At 45.9% G+C, this 18803-nt stretch overlaps 1 protein-coding gene across 3 annotated transcripts in view; it reads right to left on the bottom strand.

Moving 5' to 3' along the window:
• TRAF3IP2 (TRAF3 interacting protein 2) overlaps window positions 1-18262 on the bottom strand; it is a 47827-nt gene extending 29565 nt beyond the window's left edge. The window contains exons 1-2 of one of the 3 annotated variants that reach the window (XM_074397593.1): window positions 17890-18262; window positions 2532-3359 (exon numbers count right to left, since the gene is read on the bottom strand). In XM_074397593.1, coding sequence (XP_074253694.1) covers window positions 2532-3351 — 820 coding nt within the window. In that variant the 5' untranslated portion in view covers window positions 3352-3359; window positions 17890-18262. The remainder of the gene's footprint in view (window positions 1-2531; window positions 3360-17889) is intronic. The other 2 variants (XM_010346480.3, XM_010346479.3) reach the window with 2 other exon arrangements.
• Window positions 18263-18803: the final 541 nt, after the last annotated feature.

Here is an 18803-nt window from a genome sequence, read left to right as displayed (position 1 = left end):
ATTTGGGTGGCAGAAATAGGAAAACTTATTTTCTTTTTTGAACTTCCGGACATAGTCCAATTTTGGGAGTGACCAAATATAATGATCAGAAAAATTTTTTTTTTTTTAAGATGGAGTCTTACTCTGTTGCCCACTGCAACCTCTGCCTCCCACGTTCAAGCGATTCTCATGCCTCAGCCTCCTGAGTAGCTGGGGTTACAGGCACCCATCACAATACCTGGCTAACTTTTTTTGTGTGTTTTTAGTAGAGACAGGGTTTCACCATGTTGGCCAGGCTAGTCTTGAACTCCTGACTGCAGGTGATCTGCCCACATCAGCCTCCCAAAGTGCTGGGATTACAGGCGTGAGCCACCGTACCCAGTGAAAAATTACCTTTAAATGCAAATAATAGAATGTTAAAAAGTAATTTATGGTATTATTCTCACAAATTATTCCTTTTTAACCTGGCAATCACTGAGAAACACAGCCTTGACCTTGCTAACATTCAGTTCTCAGTGATTCACACTTAAGGGAATCTACCACCACACCCACCCTACGATTGGGCACTTAGAGCAGGCGGTGGCATCCACGCACTCCCACTCTGTTGGCTTCCCAACATATATACAGTGGTCCCAGTTTTAGGCATCAGGGGCTTTCTCCCTCTCCAGCCCAAGGCCCCATTCTCTTCACACACTCCAGCTTCCCCAGCCCCTGCCCTCATTCCTGATGTCACACTCATTCTTACCTATTTCTTCCCAGCATCTTCTAAGTTACATTTCTCTATCTCCTGTTTTCCTTTTTTTTTTTGAGTTATGAATTACTGTGTTGCTCTCTTCACTTTAGGAAGCTTTATACTTAGTATACATGTACAAATATGTAAATTATGGTTGATTACACCATTTGTGATTATTTCCATAATTTAAAGTTGGGCATCAGGCCTTTGGTCAGGCACTTCTTACACTCCTTGAATTACTCTGAGTTGTTTATTTGCTAAGAAAAATATCACATCTCACAGTCCTGTGTTTCACCTGGAAAGCCCTATTGTTATTTTCCAGTGGCCTCAGCAGAGATTTAATATCAAGAATGGTGGTAGGAAAAAAAAATGGTGATAGAGCTTTTATCTCAATCTAAGACATTACCACTTTCAGAAATGCTAACTTCACTAGTACATATTATTTCAGAAGTAGTTTGAGAGTCCAGTAAGTGCCAGACACTGTACTAAATGCTGGGGAATTACGAACTGAAAGTACACGTTTGCGTTTGTGGATGTGCAAAAGCTTGCAGTCTGGAAGGAGAGGGGACAAGCAGATAATCAGATGCCTTTCTGGCATGAGGATCCCAACAGGGCCAGAGCAGCATCAGGCCCTGAAGGAGAACATGATCTGGGAGGTTTCCAGGGGTACACTTGAGCTAAGTCTCAAAAAATGTGTCTGATGGTGGTTGTATAACTGTAAATACACTAAAATTTACTGAATTTTGTATTTAAAATGGCTTAAGGATAAACCTCACATTATGTAAATTAGATCTCAACAAAGCAGTTTTTTTTAAAGGTGTACAGAAACTGGGTCAAACACACAAGAGGGGGAAGAACATCCCGGAGAGGGAGAAGAGCGTGGCAAACACATGGAGATGTGAACCATCATGATGAGCAAGGGGGCTGCTAGTCTTTGAGTGGCTGGAATGCAGGGTAGCTGTGGATGGCTCAAGCGTCCAAAAGGGTTTAAGCAACAGAATCACAGAAGCAACTTCATTTTCATGTAATGGCCCGAATCCAAGAGTCTCAATGACATTCTGGGCACCTTCTGGTTTTCTGTTTTGTTTTGCTTTGTTTTTAACTAAAAGCCCTTTCTCTGCCAAGTCTAAGATGGGGAAGAAACATGAAGAGAAGAAAGAACCCATCTGCCCAAGAATCAGAACAAAAAATACATTTTCTAGAAATCATGTGGGTCATCTCTCTGCTTCTAGGCAGGCTTGTTAAACTAACCCAGAGAGAGGAAACTGTTTTGTCCTTAAAGATCTCTAGAGAAGGAGATTCCAAGTGGGACATGCTTTAGGCTAAGAAAAAGCATTCTGTCGGGTGTGGTGGCTCACGCCTGTTATACCAGCACTTTGGGAGGCTAAGGCGGGCGGATCACAAGGTCAGGAGTTCCAGACCAGCCTGGCCAACATTGTGAAACCCCAACTGCACTAAAAATTTTAAAAAAATTAGCTAGGTGTGGTGGTGTGCGCCTGTAATCCCAGCTACTCAGGAGGCTGATGCATGAGAATTGCTTGAACCTGGGAGGCAGAGGTTGCAGTGAGCCGAGATCACACCACCACACTCTAGCCTAGGTGACAGAGCAAGACTCCATCTTGGAAAAGAAAAAGAAAAAGCATTCTCTGAAGGCCCTTTGCAAATCCAACCACACGTGAAAAGCCCCTAGGAGAAGCAGAATGCGCTCCCAGCATTCTGACCTCTTCATGCTGGTCTAGTGACACAAGGCATGGATGTGAGTCCCTTGTTTCTTTAGTCACCCAGCCCAGAATGCCCAGAGGAGGTAAATATCACTTACATGGCACCTGGTGATCAGGACTTCCAGGACAATGGTAATGATAGTTCCATGGAGCATGTGGGGAAATACTGGCAGGTAGCATCTGAGCACATGCTGGATACCTCTGAGGTTCAAACTGAGTGAAGTCCCTGGACCTGAGAGGTCTGGGGAGGTCCTGCAGGTAACACACAGACGTGAGGGGCAGGGGCCTTTCCAGCTGCCTGATGCCCAGGACATCCTGGGGCTGGGAATCATATCCCGTGTCTGTGGTTGGCAGATCCAGGCCTGCTCGGTTCCTGTGAGGCTGCGGCCGTTGCACCATCTCCTGGCTACCGCCCAAGGAGTCTTCTGAGGCATTAGGTAAACTTTGATCTGATTTGTCTGAGTCATGGCCAGTGTCAGGAGAAGCTGCTGAAAGCTGAGATCCCAGCCATTGATTACGTTTTTCCATAAATGAAAACTGATGCTTTGCAGGGAGGGCTCCAACCACAGACTCAGACTCAGGCTCGGGCTCGCTGACTGCAGAGGACCCAGAGGGGAAAGCTTTGCCTGGGTCTGGGTGTCTCCTGCAGAAGCTGTCTTCACTGTCCTCCACAACTTGAGTGCGCAGGCAGGTGACCTGCTGGGATACAGGCCGCTGGTCATTTGCAAGTTTCAGGGTTGGGTGAGCTTGAGAATTGTGAGGCGTGGTGGGTGCAGACAAGCTGTTGGGTGCCATGTTCCTTATATCTGGAGCAGGTGGTTCTGATTCCTCTTCCAGGGAATATTCTGGGATTGATTTCAGCAACTGACTTGGGTATGGTTCTGATTCATCAACCTCCACAGGAATGCTTCGGCTCATTCTAGTTTCTGGAACAAGAGAAAACATGCCACAGCCTTAGAAGATAGATCAATTCTTGGAGTCCTCCTTTTATGACCTTAAGGGGCCTGGTTCAGGATGTGGTTTAAATTAACAGTGAGACACCAATGTGCTTGCAGAGCCCTAATCACATACAATTGTTTACTTATCCTTCAGGCAAAAGCACTAATGCTTATTAAGATATTTTATCCGGAAGACAATTCAAAGAATGTGATTGGACCATCCTGTGGTAGAAATCATTCACCAGCAAGGGGAAAACACAGATGAAAATCAACTGCCAAGTATTGAGGGAAGAGAAATTACCATAATGTGGGCTTCTTTGTATGTGCGTGGAATACATGATAAAATAAATCTTAGTAACTGATATGGGATTGGAATGATCTCTAAGATATATTGAGTTTTTTTAAAAAGGCAGGCACAGAGCAATGTGGATACTATGCTGCTATTTTGTGTTAAAAAATGAGAATGTGTATATGTGTGCATATCTGCTTGTATATGTATAAACGTGTGGAAGATACATAGACATTGCTACATTGGTTGCCTTTGAGGATGGAATTAACCTGGGGGAGAGGAATGGGAGGAAGAGTTTTTCACCTTTTGAACTTTTATAATTTTGTTCCATTTGACTATTGCCTAATTTTAAAAAATAAAAGGGTTTTTTTAAAAAAAAAAAAAAAAAGGAAAAAAAGAAAGTCCAAGTTTAAAAAAACACATTGAAAAAAGGTCAGAGTGACATTTTCTACCTAATAATTTTAGGTCATTTGGAGGACTTAATTCCCTCTGGGCACGATGCCTGCAACAGAGGTAGACATGACCATCTGGTTTGTGATGTATTTGAACCAGCAAGGCTCACTAAACTGGATCTTAGCCTGCAGAGCATTTAGCCCACAGTCCAGGCAATATTGCTTTTAGCTATAAGAAGAACAACTCTTAATTAACCTAACACAATGAGAAAGAAAACCAGCCTCCTCTTCTCATTCGACTGGTTGAGATGATGCCTTGACCACAGTGGGAGGAAGAAGGCAGTCGAGGGATGAGGCTGCACAGGAGCGACTGGGGCTTCGCAGGAGGCTGCAGAGTAGGTGTTGTAAAAGTGCCAGCAAGTGAAAAAGAAATCCCAGAGGGTTATTCTATGCCAGGCCTGTACATAGCGTACTTCGAATACCAGAGAGAGGGAAGGGATTGTGTCTGGATTTTAAAATTCCTACTTTGACTCCAATTCGCATTTCAACCACAAACATTCACTGAGGGCTCACTGTGCCTACAAGTCAGATTACATAAATTACGGTTCTAAGACAAGTTTCAGAGAGCATGCATTCACTTTCTCTCGCACCCTGTACCCAATCCAATGGGATCATGACCGCATTTTGAAATGCTCCCCCTTCACACAGATAGGGCCAGCAGTTTGCCACCAAATGGACTTAACAGCCTATAAAAAGATACCTCACCACTCCCTGCCAAATGAATGCTCTTTGACACTCTTCTCCCACTTGGTATCAAACTTACCCACCTGCCGCACAATGACCCTTGCTCTGCTTTCTGACACAACAGAAAACTCAGCTTCTAATTTCGGGCTGGCTCTCCCTCCATCTCGCCATCTCTCCCTTTCCCTGTCCTTGTCCTTTTCAGGCTGTGTGTGTCCTTTTCTCATTGGCTCTGCAGAAAAGGAGACCTCATCAGCTAAAAGGAGACCTGATCAGACCTCATAAAAATGAACAAGTACTCAGACCTGCTCCGCCGTAGAGACCCCCATCCAGGTGGCACTGAAGGCATTAAGAAGCAGACACCCAGATAGACCAGCAGAGTGGGACTATCCGGCGGGCCAACAGCCTTCCAACCCGAGAGCCTCAGAGGGCTGACAGCGTTATAGGCTGAAGGCCTCAAGCAGATGCTGACCCACGTAATTATTCTCTCTGAACAGGTGATTATTATTAACAGCAGGTGTTCTGTGTTTTCTCATAGACCCAAGATAAACTAAGTAGGCAGCTGGTGCCTGCTTACCACCGATCAAGAACAAACTAGAAAGTATTCTCCACGAGGAAGCCGCGGGGGCAGGGTCGCATATCCCGGGCTTAAAGAATTGTTTTCACCGGTGTATGATATGCATCTACTGTTTTGCTACTTTAGAATGCCCCAAGTAGTTTTCCACTTGTGTGGCAAGAGGTGGGGGCAGGGCGGGGTTTTCCTTGCCATCATTCTCAGCAAACAATACAATTTATCAAACACTCAGCATTTCTCAGCAAACAAGAGCCTACCAAAAAGACCCATAAATATCACAACTTTCTATTATTTAAAAAATGTTCACCATTTTTTCCCTTTCTTGTAATTTTTCCAGTTATGAAACTGCATGTGCCATACAACATGCTCTTCAGCTGGCTGGAAAACAAAAGTCTTTTCTTCAAGGCCGGGCTGAGTGTTGTCATCTTCCACATGCACTTGTGTGCCCGCAGCTGAACGGGAGGCAGAGAGATGCAAAAAGGGACCTGACTAGCAGGACTCATTCCTGTCCTCTCCTTATTGTCATGGGATTCGCTTCCAATCCTCACCCCTCAGGTACAACTATTTACATTCTTTCTGGATTTTCCAATGTAAATACCTTAGAAGTCTTTTCTACCCAAAGGAAAAGAAGTTGCAAATTCTACTCTTCTAGCTGAAGAGCCAATAGGGACTTGGAGGAGGCTTAAAAAAAAAAGTGATGAGCCCGATGTCTCACCTACCTGGAAATCTGAGGTCATCCTCTGATGGGAACTCCACAGTTAAAACTGGTCTGGGGCTGGGTGTGGTGGTTCACACCTGTAACCCCAGCACTTTGGAGGCTGAGGCAGGAGGATTACTTGAGCCCAAGAGTTCAAGACCAGGGTTGGCAACATAATGAGACCCTGTCTCTACAAAAATTAAACAAATTGGCAAGGTGTGGTGGCATGCGCCTGTAGTCCCAGCTACTCAGGAGGCTGAGGTGAGAGGATCACTTGAGCCCTGGAGGTCCAGCCTGTAGTGAGCCGAGATTGTGCCACGGCACTTTGGCCTGGGTGACAGAGCAAGACCCTGTCTCAAGAAATAAAAATAATTTTTAAAAAACTGTTCTGGCCAGGCCTGGTGGTTCACACCTGTGATCCCAGCACTTTGGGAGGCCAAGGCAGGTGGATCACCTGAGGTCAGGAGTTCAAGACCAGCCTGGCCAACATGTTGAAACCCTGTCTTTACTAAAAATACAAAAATTAGCTGGGCATGGTGGTGCACACCTGTAATCCCAGCTACTTGAGAGGCTGAGGCAGAAGAATTGATAGAGCCTGGGAGGCGAGGGTTGCAGTGAGCCGAAGTCACGCCATTGCATGAGTGACAAGAGCAAAACTGTCTCAAAAAAAAAAAAAAAAAAAAAAAAGAGTCCAAAAAGGAACACAGGGTTTTTGAATATTTAGCAAATAAACCTGGCATGGCAAGAAACAACTTCTAATAAAACTATGGAATTAGTAATCTTCAAAAAACAAAACGGACCCTGGTGTTTCAAACATGTCACTATCAAATACTCAAATAGCAGATAATTACAGACTCCAACTCAGGGCTGTGTATCCCCCTTCTGAGGCACAAGTCCAGCAGAAATAGTTTCTATACCTTTTAAATAACCACAAGTGATACAAAATTCAACAGGTACAAAAGGGTATGCAGTGAGAGATAATCACAGTAATTTCTGAAGGCACAGAAACATTCTTTCTACCTTCAAGTTGCTATGATCCAGCCTAAGAGAGGAAACTAAGTAACATGCAGAAAACCCACAGCCGGCACCTTAGCTGTTTCACCCTCTTCCCCGAACGTTCTTCCCCCACACACAGCTGCTTGGCTCCCTTCCTTTCTCCTTTGGGTCTTTCCTCTGCTGTCAGCTCGCTGAGGTCGCCCTGGTCATGCTCTCTAAAATGTTTACACTCTCCTCTCATTCCCATCTCCCTTCCCTGCTTTATCTTCTTCTCCAGCAGTTATCACTGTCTTATGTATTACTCAAATGTATATGTTACAAATATCTAATAATCTCGTTTGCTCATCACCTCTCCCTTCTCCCGGAATATAAACTTCCTGAGGGTACGATTTTCTCTTTTCTTTTTCTTTGTGATATGGGGGTCTTGCTCTGTCACCCAGGCTGGAGGGCAGTGCCTAGATCATAGTTCACTGCAGCCTCAAACTCCTGGGCTCAAGTGATCCTCCCACCTTAGCATCCCAAGTAGCTAGGACTATTTACAGCTATATTCTCAATGCCTTGAACTACATCTGGCACATAGTAGGTGCTCAATAAAGATTTGTTGAATGAATACATAATTGATGCCTATTTTTTTTTTTTTTTTTTTGAGACAGAGTTCCGCTCTTGTTACCCAGGCTGGAGTGCAATGGCGCGATCTCAGCTCACCACAACCTCCGCCTCCTGAGTTCAGGCAATTCTCCTGCCTCAGCCTCCTGAGTAGCTGGGATTATAGGCATGCGCCACCATGCCCAGCTAATTTTTTGTATTTTTAGTAGAGACGGGGTTTCATCATGTTGACCAGGATGGTCTCGATCTCTTGACCTCATGATCCACCCGCCTCGGCCTCCCAAAGTGCTGGGATTACAGGCTTGAGCCACCGCGCCCGGCAACATTTGATGATATTTCAGAGCAGTGACAGGTCCATGTAGCTGGATTTGTGACCACGAGAATGTTGTCAATAACAGTGTTGAGTAGAGAGAAGTATCTGGCAGGCCTGGTCCTCAGTTCTTAAAATTATGCCACATGGGTGACCCTTCCCTCTTTTTTTTTTTCTCTTATGAACATTAAATGCCCACTATGGTCACGCACCCAAGGTACTTCTGGGCCATGCCCAAAGGTCCTGCCCATGGGCAGGATTGACCACAACCCTTGCTTGCAGAATAAAGGTGGTGCCATCAGCCAGTGTGACAGGAGCATCTGCTCATAGATTCCAGGCAGGGAGGTGCTGGTCTTCATGCTTCTGCAGAGCTCCACCCACAAGAGAAAAGGGTGGGGCACCCCTGCCACTGCCACATGGGCCCCTTCCAGCCCCAGCCCCCTGACTGAACTGGTAGAAAAAGAGCAACCCTGACAACTCTCCTGAGGCAGTCACAGAGAACAATTACAAATGCCACAAAGGGGGCCACCAGCAGATTAATGGGTTACGGTCAGGGATGGCAGTTTTCTCTCTTTTGTCTTTCATGTCAATAGTGTAAAAATACTAAACGTTAAAAAATAATCACTCAGTATCTCACCACTGTATTTTTAAAATACGAAAAAGCATTCAGCAGAGGGTGAGAGCGTGTACCCCGGACCCCGGGGAAGCATGGGTGAGCATGAACTGGGGACAGAGGTGAGTTCTGGGGCATACAACCGATGGAACAGATGTGCACGTGAGCCTGGTTCTTGCTTATTCTGACCCAAGCCGTTTTTCTGGTTTTCCATTTTTTTCCCAGGCTTTCTCCATATTTATATGCTTGTAACCCTGGCATGGCCTTTGCTCTAGTCTCTACCAGAGGGTGGCACCTGGATTGAAGTGGAAAAGCCCTGTTTTCCAGCCATGACCTAGGGAGAAAGCACTGACTCCTCAGGGGAACAGGAGACCTGCCAGCTAGGACCCTGGGATCCCCAATGCTGGTAGCACCCTGAGTGGTCTCAGGCTCACCAGCACTTCGACAAATCCTGGTGGGAGAGTGGGGCTGGAGGGCGAGGAAACCCAGGAGAGTTCCTGGCTCAGAACTCTTCTCTGAGGCTCCAGATACTGATGCCCAGGCCCCACACCTAGAGACTCTTCAGTATTTTTGTTTATGGTATGTAAAATATTAGTTTATTTTTGTTTAAGTCTCACAAGTAAACAGGTCACACTTTGCCAAGGGAAATGTAATCTGTGCAATTTGGTCATAACTATTAGAATTTTAAAAGCTTATGCCCTTTGACCTAGTAATTTCACTTCTAAGAATTTCCTCTGCAGAGAGGTAAGTTGTTTTTTTGTTTTTTTTTTTTGTTTTTTTTTTTTTGAGATGGAGTCTTGCTCTGTCTCCCAGGCTGGAGTGGGGTGGCGCAATCTCCACTCACTGAAACCTCTGCATCCCAGGTTCAAGCAATTCTCTGCCTCAGCCTCCTGAGCTGCTGGGACTACAAGTACCTGCCACCACGCCTGGCTAATTTTTGTATGTTTAGTAGAGATGGGGTTTCACCATCTTGGCCAGGCTGGTCTTGAATTCCTGACTTCACAATCCATCCACCTCGGCCTCCTGAAGTGCTGGGATATGTATTATCTTGTGTGAAATGAAGAGGCTCTGAAGACAGGCAACACAGCAGTGTTCATAATAGCTAACACTGGACATGGCCCACGTCTAAAGATTCTGATTTTTTTTTTTTTTTTTTTTTAGACAGAATCTCACTCTGTCACCAGGTGCCAGGCTGGAGTGCAGTGGCACAATCTTGGCTCACGGCAACCTCCTCCTCCTGGGTTCAAGCAATTCTTCCGCCTCAGTCTCCCAAGTAGCTGGGACTACAGGCGCACGCCACCACGCCACCACACCCAGCTAATTTTTTTTATTTGTTTTAGTAGAGACGGGATTTCACCATGTTGGCCAGGATGGTCTCGATCTCTTGACCTCGTGATCCGCCCGCCTTGGCCTCCCAAAGTGCTGGGATTACAGGCTTGAGCCACCGCACCCGGCCTAAAGATTCTGATTTTTAAAGCTGTAGTATATCTGTACAATAAACACTCCACATCCTTTAAGAAAGAATGAGGAAGGGCTGTGTGAACTCAAATGGAACTATCTCTAAGATTTATTAAGTTAAAAAACTCAAGAGTGGCACTGTGTGTAGGGTATGCCATCCTTTGTATGATATAATGTCGTATGTCTGCCATCTCAAAAGAAATGAGGAACAGAGGTTGCCTCTGGGAAAAGAACTGGATGGGGGTAGGAAAGAGTCTTGCTTTTCAGAACATTTTATACCGTTGAAGTTTTGTAACAAGTCCATCTATATAGACTTAAAAGATAAAAATGAAAAGGAAAGGCTCTGCTAGTGATTCTGATGCTTACAAAGATTAAGAACCAATGCGAATGAGGAACTCATGAGACCACCCAGGAGAGAGTGAACATATTTCTTCAAATATAAAAAATCCATTCAGCAGGGGCTGAGAACATGTGCCTCGGGTACGCATGGGTGGGCACGAGCTGGGACAGAGCTGATTTCCAGGGACACACAGCTAACCCCAAAGACCACAGTAGCTTTTCTTTCCTTTTTTTTTTTTCTTTGAGACTAGGTTTTGTTGCTCAGTGGCGTGATCATGGTTCAATGCCCCCTTGCCCTCCTGGGATCAGGTATTCTTCCCACCTTAGGACCACAGGCGTGCATCACCATGCCTGGTTATTTATTTATTTATTTATTTATTGTAATGATGGAGTCTCACCATGTTGCCCACGCTGGTCTCGAATTCCTGGGCTCAAGGAATCCTTCTACCTCAGCCTTCCAAAGTGCTGGGATTACAGGCATGAGCTACTGCACCCAGCCTGACGACAACTTTTCATCTCTGGACTCTCATCACCATTTGGACTATGAGCTGTGGTTCTGGCTCTTGGATCTGACAGGCATCTTTCCTCAAATCTCCGTCAGTTTCTCCAGGTCCCTTGCTTTGTTTCCTTTTTGTCTCCTTGGGCCTGAGACCTTTCTTTGGGCTCCTCTACTCTGCCCCGAGCCACCTAGTTTTACAAATAATATCACATCCAGATGTCAGCAGCCCTGACATCCATGTGACAATGCTCCCTTGGTGTCCCAGTGACAGATTTTCCCATGCTTCACCCTCTCTCTCTCTTTGTACACAGCTCTCAGTCAACCCCCTTGAGCTGCCTCCAATACTTTGCTCATGTCTGCTCCCAGCAAGCTTTTCCTCCTCTAGCACAATCTTCCTTAACTCACTAGTTTTTTTGAAACAGAGCCTATTAGTCTTCACAGCGCTACCTTTCTTCTGATCTCACAGTTCATCAAAAAGCTTTTTCTCCCATCGTGCCTGCCTCCCTTTCTTCAGGTCCGTCAGACTCCACCCTGGCCTGTGTGGAAGCAAGTCTCTCCCAGGGCACACATGAACAGACTTAATGCCCACATTCACAGTGAACTGTGGCTTCTGCCTTCCAGATGGGCTTACCCTAAATCAACACATATTTCCAGGGTGTGGGAAAGAATGCAATACTTAAATGCACAGGCTCTGGGTTCAGACTCCCTAGGGTTAAATTCTCCCTGTGCCAGCTAGCGACACGATTAGATCTGTGTTCTTGACAAAGTTACTGAACTTCTCTGGGCCTCACTTCTCCACAGCGGTGTTGTGAGGATAAAGAGTAGATACAAATAAAGCGCTGAATGTAGAGCCTGGCCCCTATCATTGAGCTCTCAAAAACCAATAGCTATTTTTAAAATTTTTACCGCAACTACAACTGCAGTTGTTATCTGGCTATGGAGCGCTTTTTTTAAAGGCAGTAGTCCCTGGTTTTACACTCAGGTGCTAATCCTATTCCATGAAGCTAATGTATAGAGACCATATCTTTTTAACAAACATGGGTATTTATGAGTCATTTCCGGCACATTTGATACACATCATCTCCTTTGGTTCTTAAAACAAGCCTAGGCCATAAGCAGGGTAAGTGTTACCCCTTTGCCATTCCTGTTTGACAGCGGCTTAGACACACTGAGTAGCTTTCCCACAGTCACTTCACAAGTGATGGGTGAAGCCAAATCAAGCCTTTAGATCTCCAAGCTCTTTCCATTAAACCATATAAATCAGGGGCTGGCAAACTTTTTCTGCAAAGGAGACAGATAGTAAATAGTTTATGCTTTATAGGCCCACATGCTGTGTCTGTCTCATATTCTGCTTTTTTTTTTTTTTTTTTTTTTAAATAAAAAACATCTTTTAGCCAGGCTCAGTGGCTCAAGCCTGTAATCCCAGCACTTTGAGAGGGCGAGGCGGGTGGATCACAAGGTCAGGAGATCAAGACCATCTTGGCTAACACGATGAAACCCCATCTCTACTAAAAATACAAAACATGAGCCAGGCGTGGTGGCATGTGCCTATAGTCCCAGCTACTCAGGAGGCTGAGGCAGGAGAATCGCTTGAACTCGGGAGGCGGAGGTTGCAGTGAATCAAATGCCACTGCATTCCAGGCTGGGTGATAGAGCAAGACTCTGCCTCAAAAAAAAAAAAAAAAAAAGAAAAAAGAAAAAAAATCCTTTAAACATATAAAAACCATTCTGAGCAATAGGTTGGTGCTAAAAACAGGTTATGGTAAATTTTAACTCTAGGGTTGTAGTTTACTGTTGATACAGATTATAGGCTGATAAGCCAAAATACAAACCTAATGAAACTGACATACTTAAGAAACTACTCTTTGTTAGCAATCATTGTTAATATTTATTGAATGCTTACTATGTGGGAAATGCTGTTACAAGTGTGATAGATGTATTAAGTTACTTAATTCTCACAGCCACTCTATTTCATAGGTACTATCGTCAGCCCCATTTTACAGATGGGAAAAGCAAGGCATAGAGAAGGTAAGTAACTTTTCCAGGGTCACACGTCCAGTAAGTAGCAGAGCTGGGGTTGAAATCTAAGCACGTTGGCACCAGAGCCTGTGCACTTAACTGCTTGCATCTCGGTTGGGAGCACAGACTGGTTCAGCTCTTAGGAGGGAAAAAAGGGGGCTGGGGAAGCCACGTAACCCCTGGAAGATTCTGGAATAAATATGCTTCAGAGCCATTCACCTTGAAACTGAGGAGGCATGGAAGCAGGCCACCTGTGTTCCGTACAGCATCGCCAGGCTGGAAATCTGCCATGGCTTTCCTTCACGCCATTACAATAGAGGATACAGACGACGCTGCAGAGGCATCTTGATTTCAGAAAAGCACTTGATTGGATCTCATTAAATTTTAATCATAAACTGAATTCAAAATAAATTGAAAACTGGTTGACAGAGCACCAACAAAGAGTGATGATAAATGGTGATGCATCTCGAGGGGGCCTATCTTCCAGGGGACAACTCTAAGGCAAGGACGGATGGGATTTAATGAAGGTGTTATGTCCCCGAAAGAAGACAAATAGCACAGCAAGGAACAGAGGAAGGGCAGGAGTGAGCAGCCTGAGTAATTAATAAACCATATTATCAGCTCTTCCATAATCAGGCCTCGGTGTTCACAACTGCTTAGATTTTTTTCCTTAGGCTTTCTTTGAGTCAGGAATAGGTTTGAAGAGTCCTAGGGACACACAGCATGAATATTTCAGGTGGGCATAAAAAAGACATCTTTAAATTTGCAGCTGGGAGGATCCTGAGATCTACTTTGGATCAGAAACTCAATTATAAGATTCTCAAGGCCTCACTTCATTCCCCAGAGAATAATCTTTTAAATAAGTGTCCAAAAGTCATGTATTTAAAACAAAATCTTTAAACTCATTAATGTCCTTTGTTTACTGCCCAGATGCATGCAAACTTTCATAACACTGGTTTGCTTAGCGGAAGGTTGATTTTAAGTGAACTGTTCGGCTCAGATTCCAACTCCAGTGAACAAATACTTCCAAGTTTACTTGCAGAATTTCCCAGATAGAGAAGTTCTTCCATTGGGCTTGCCAGAGGATTTGAAACAGTGGTGAGCCCTGGAAGGAAGGGAACATTTACTGGCCCTTGGACACAACCCAGCACAGTAAGACTCAGGCCGAAGGCAGTACAGTGTGAACTGACCTGATTTGGGAAGTTTGCTGTGGGACTCCTCTGAGCTACTAAACGAGGAGGAGGAGGACTAATGGGAACACGCTGACTCCATCATGTTAGAAATTGTAATAAACATTTAGAGAACAACCTCAAACCAGCCCACGTTGGGTTTTTTTTCCGTCGTCACTGTTTTTGTTTTTTTGTTTCTTCAGATAAGATGGCTTCTCTAAGCACACATGTGTGATCCCTAATTCAGCCCCAGCCACAGAGTGAAGGAGAAGGAAGGAGAATGGAGTGAAGGAAAGTGGGGAAACGCTGAAAGATTTTTTGTATTTGCCCTTTATTGGTGTAGGAGAGATACTTATTTAACTTGTAGTGTTTATGTAGTGCTGGGTATGAGAAGCGGCAGCTGGAAGGGAAGGGAAAGAATGAATACAGGTGAAAGGCAAGAGTCGGGGTAAGCTGGAAGGCCAGGAAGACTTTGGACAGACAGCTCAGAGTAGGAAGAGAGGTCAGAGCTGGGAGGGAGACCTGTTGACTCTGGGAAGGGAAAAGGGAAAAAACATTGGCATCCTGAGTGCAGGAAAACAATGAGGCAGCAGAGAGCCAAGTATCCCTCATTGCTGGGGGAGCTGCCAAGACCCCAGGCAGTTAGGTCTGTGAGTCCGAGGAGAGGGGCACAGGCTGGGAGCTTTGATCAGTCCTGGCCCTCCTAAAGGGCTTGAGTGGAGCTGCCTTATCAGGGAACCAAGCCAAACCAGCATAGCCCTAAGGATCACCCCATGGATTGAAGCCCACCCTGCTTCAGCCAGTCTGCAACTTCTGGTATCCAGGGAGGTCTGCATACACAAGGCATGCACACACACAAGGCATGTGCACACACACAATGCATGCGCACACACAAGGTGCACACACACACGGCACGCACACACAAGGCACACACACACACAAGGCAGGCGCACACACACAAGGTGTGCACACAAGGCACACACACAAGGCACGCACGCACACACAAGGCGTGCACACACACAAGGCACGCACACACACGGCACGCACACACAAGGCACACACACACGGCACGTGCACACTCACAAGGTGCGCACACAAGGCACTCACACAAGGCATGTGCACACACACAAGGCACGCACACACACAAGGCGCGCACACACACAAGGCACGCACACACACAAAGCACGCACACACAGCTACAGAATGAGCTGAGTAGTCACAACCAAGCACATGTATGCTCCTAGGAGGCCTGCTGGGCACGGGAGGCAAAGACAGTTGGAGAAAGGATAGCCTGGGTTTCATGAACTAAAAATATCTTGGTGACAACGCATTGGGAAGAAACAGGAGAGGCCCAGAGGGGCAGCTTCTTGATTCCAATCCCCAGATGCTTTCTCATGGAAGGACTGCAGGATTGTTTTGATAAGGAAATGTGATCAAACATCAGGGACCATTTCATTGGATCTGAAAGGAATTTAAAGTTGAATGTGCCTCATCTGTGTTCTCTCTCTTTCTTTTCTGCAGCATTGCCTGCAATTCATATATGTTTTTAGAAGCTAATCTAAAATTGCCTGCAGCAGAAAAATGATTTGAATTCAGGATATTTCTGAGATTTCCATTCTGCAGTGTGTAAAACATAGATTTAATTTAGACAAACTACCCCACCATAATCTTTCTGAATGCCTGTTAAAGAATGCCTGCAAATATGACAGTCTTCTCCTCTTCTTTTCATTTTCAGAGCATCTGAAAGTCACTAACTCCTTAATCCCGGGTGAAGCAGGCTTTAACATTTTCGGTCTCTACAGCCTCCAAAAATGAGTAACCCTGAGTTAAGAGCCTTTCTATCTGACATGTTGGTACATTACCCAGACTTCATTCCATACTCAGACCACCCCACGTGATGATCAGAGCAGAGTAACTACATTATCCATCTCTTGATGCTTCATCACGGAATGACTGGTAGCTGCAGCAGCAGATTAAGAATGACTGTGGTGTGTGGCCTTTAAGGATTAGAGCGAGGCTGGCAAGCGCACAACAGTTAGCCTGCTTTCAGATACTGGTGCATCATTGTTTGAAAATAAAATCAGGAACTCATTGCAGGTGAAATATCTTGAAATTCCTGTACTTTCATCCCAGGGGAATAGAGAGAAATGCTTAAAAACATGACATGGATATACTGGGACCTTGATATCTCACAGAAACAGATTAGCAATACCCAAAGCCCTGCATCAGCCCATCCCTGTCAGCTAGAGCCTGTTTGAACTGTATTGATGGCAAATAATTGCCAAAAAGAAGCAGTAACACTTGTTTTTTAAGTCACGGTCTGGAAAAGGTTAAGGATTCTGTGTATCCGCCGTCTAATAATGTGTCTAATCACAGTCATCACCCTTACATGGTGTTAGGATGTGTTTCACAATTTCCCTTCCCCTCCCATTAAAGGCCCCCCACACAGTGAGTGGTCCAGCTACAGCAGTAACTCTGGCTTCTGGAGCTGGGCTTGTCTGCCAGTTCTCTGGCCTGCCTTGACTCTGTGGGCAATATAGCACGATGATCCTTCCTGGGTAACCAAATGGAATATGAACAAATTCGAGAAACTCCCTGTTTTCTCCTATTTGGCTAGAGCCAATAATAAGGCCTTAATTCCAGGCAGCTCTCCCGCAGAGCCACGTGTCCCCAGCCTCTCACCCTGACTGCTACTTTACCTCTAACTCAAAGCAGCTGACAAGGAAGGGATGCGAGCACCTACCACGCATTTGGTAGCATGCTGGGTTCTAGGGGGTAGAAACGTATCAGGAAACAAAGTCCTTTTCCTCAAGGGGCTTACCAACGGGTAAGGTAGTGGGAGGTAAAATTAAAATATGTGAATAATCAGTAAACAAAACAAGTCTCGAAGACCACCCACTACCGCTACCCCTATGGGACTATCCTGGCTTTGTTTTATAAGGGAATTTGACTCACTCCTGTTAGTTTACCACCCCCCATCAATTTACTGATGAAGAAATCCAGACCTAGGGGCGTCAGAGGGAATTGCCTCTGTCATGGAACCACAAGTGAAGAACAGGGAACCAAGTTTCTTGTCTTTTTAAAAAATTATTTGGCCTCCTGTTCTCCTGTTCCTTAAAAACAAAACAAAACAAAACAAAAACCCTATTCTAAGATACCATCTTGAACTTGAAAGTCACAAGAAGCGTGATTAGCTTCTAAGATCAAGTACTGGCATTTCTCCCCCTTGTTCCCAAAGGCTCCGTGGAGCGCCAGCCTGGGAGGGCTGAGGGCGGCTGCGGAGAGGGCCCGGGAGGCGGCTCGCAGCCAGCACACGGCTCCGCAGAACTTCCTGGCCCAAGAATGTGCTGTTGGTTTTTTCCGCCCCCCTCTCCCCCCCGCACGAAACAGGGATCGAGAAAACTCTGCCACTGACGTGTTCTGGGGCTGAAAGCCAATTACTTAATCTTTGCCATCCCTGGCTCTCTCCTTGGAGAAGTGGGGCTTGAATTCTTAATGGAAACCTGTGGGGACACTAAGTACCCACACGAAGGGTTCCCAGGCAGCTCCTGTGTGCGGGCCTCCCCTCCTCAAAGGGTTAACCCGGCGGGGCGCTGGGGCCTGAAACACTATACCAGCAACACACCCTCGCGGCACAAACTTCACTGTCAATTTCTCAGCTAAGATGGTCTCTGTGCGGTCGAGGTAAAGGAGGGGACAGCAAGACAGAGGAAGGTGGAGGCAGAACATTTCAGTAAAGGAGAAACAGCGTGTTTTGGAAAATAGGTCAGTGGTGAAGAAATAAGACCAGGCAAGTGACAACTCCGAATAACTTACCTTAGCACCACCACGAACAGACAGACCGGGCCCGGAGGGTGATCGGCTCTCGGCGGCTACTCGTCTCTCTCCACCTTGGGTCGCCCTCGGCCTCCCTCCACCCTCTCCGGGCCCAGGTAAGTAGAAGAACAGGCTCTGAAGCAGGAAGTGGAAGCTGTATGCAAATTTCTACGGAGCCTAGGAAGCCTCTGCTCAAAATCTCCTTGTGGGCAGTGAATCAACGGCTGAGGAGTCACTTTATTTCTTAAAACAGAAACCTCCTTCATTCATGAGAAACGGCCAGTGACCAATTGGGCGGCATTTTTGCTTTCACCACCCGGCTAAGAAGCGGCCCAGGAGTGGCCCGAACCTCCGTGTCGTCGCAGTGCCCTCGCCTGGGAGGGTGTCCCCGGGAGGAGAGCGAACTTGAGTGTGAAGACGGAGGAATCATTAGCAGCTCCAAAGGAGCAAAGGCGGGGATGGCGGAGGCAAATAATAGGGAGGAAGAGGGAGCCGAGCGTCTTCCATTTTCCTCTGACTGCTTAAGACATCAGCATTTGCTGCCCATAACCACTGAGGGGGGACTCACTGACCATGCCCCTGCACACACGTGTACACACATGCGCACACATGCCTGTGGCCTGTGCACACACACCACCCTATTGTCAGGCACAGAAAAGTAGTTAATTTTAAGCACACACACACACACACACACACACACCTCCTCTAGCTGCATTTTCCATGACCTCAAGTTTATTTTCTCCCCTTCTTTTCCCATTGTTTAATAGTAGCCTGCAGAATTTACTGCATAAAGGAGTGCTGCAGTCAGGATGATACCCAGCGATGTGTGGAGAGAGAGAGAGAGAGAGAGAGAGAGCTCCCTTTCGGGGCAACAGGGGGTGATGGGAGCAGTGTTAGCTGGAGCTTTGGAGTCA

This window comes from Saimiri boliviensis, chromosome 4 (assembly GCF_048565385.1).
Source record: "Saimiri boliviensis isolate mSaiBol1 chromosome 4, mSaiBol1.pri, whole genome shotgun sequence".
Taxonomy (NCBI): Eukaryota; Metazoa; Chordata; class Mammalia; order Primates; family Cebidae; genus Saimiri; species Saimiri boliviensis.
This window is presented reverse-complemented; position numbering and strand designations above follow the sequence as displayed.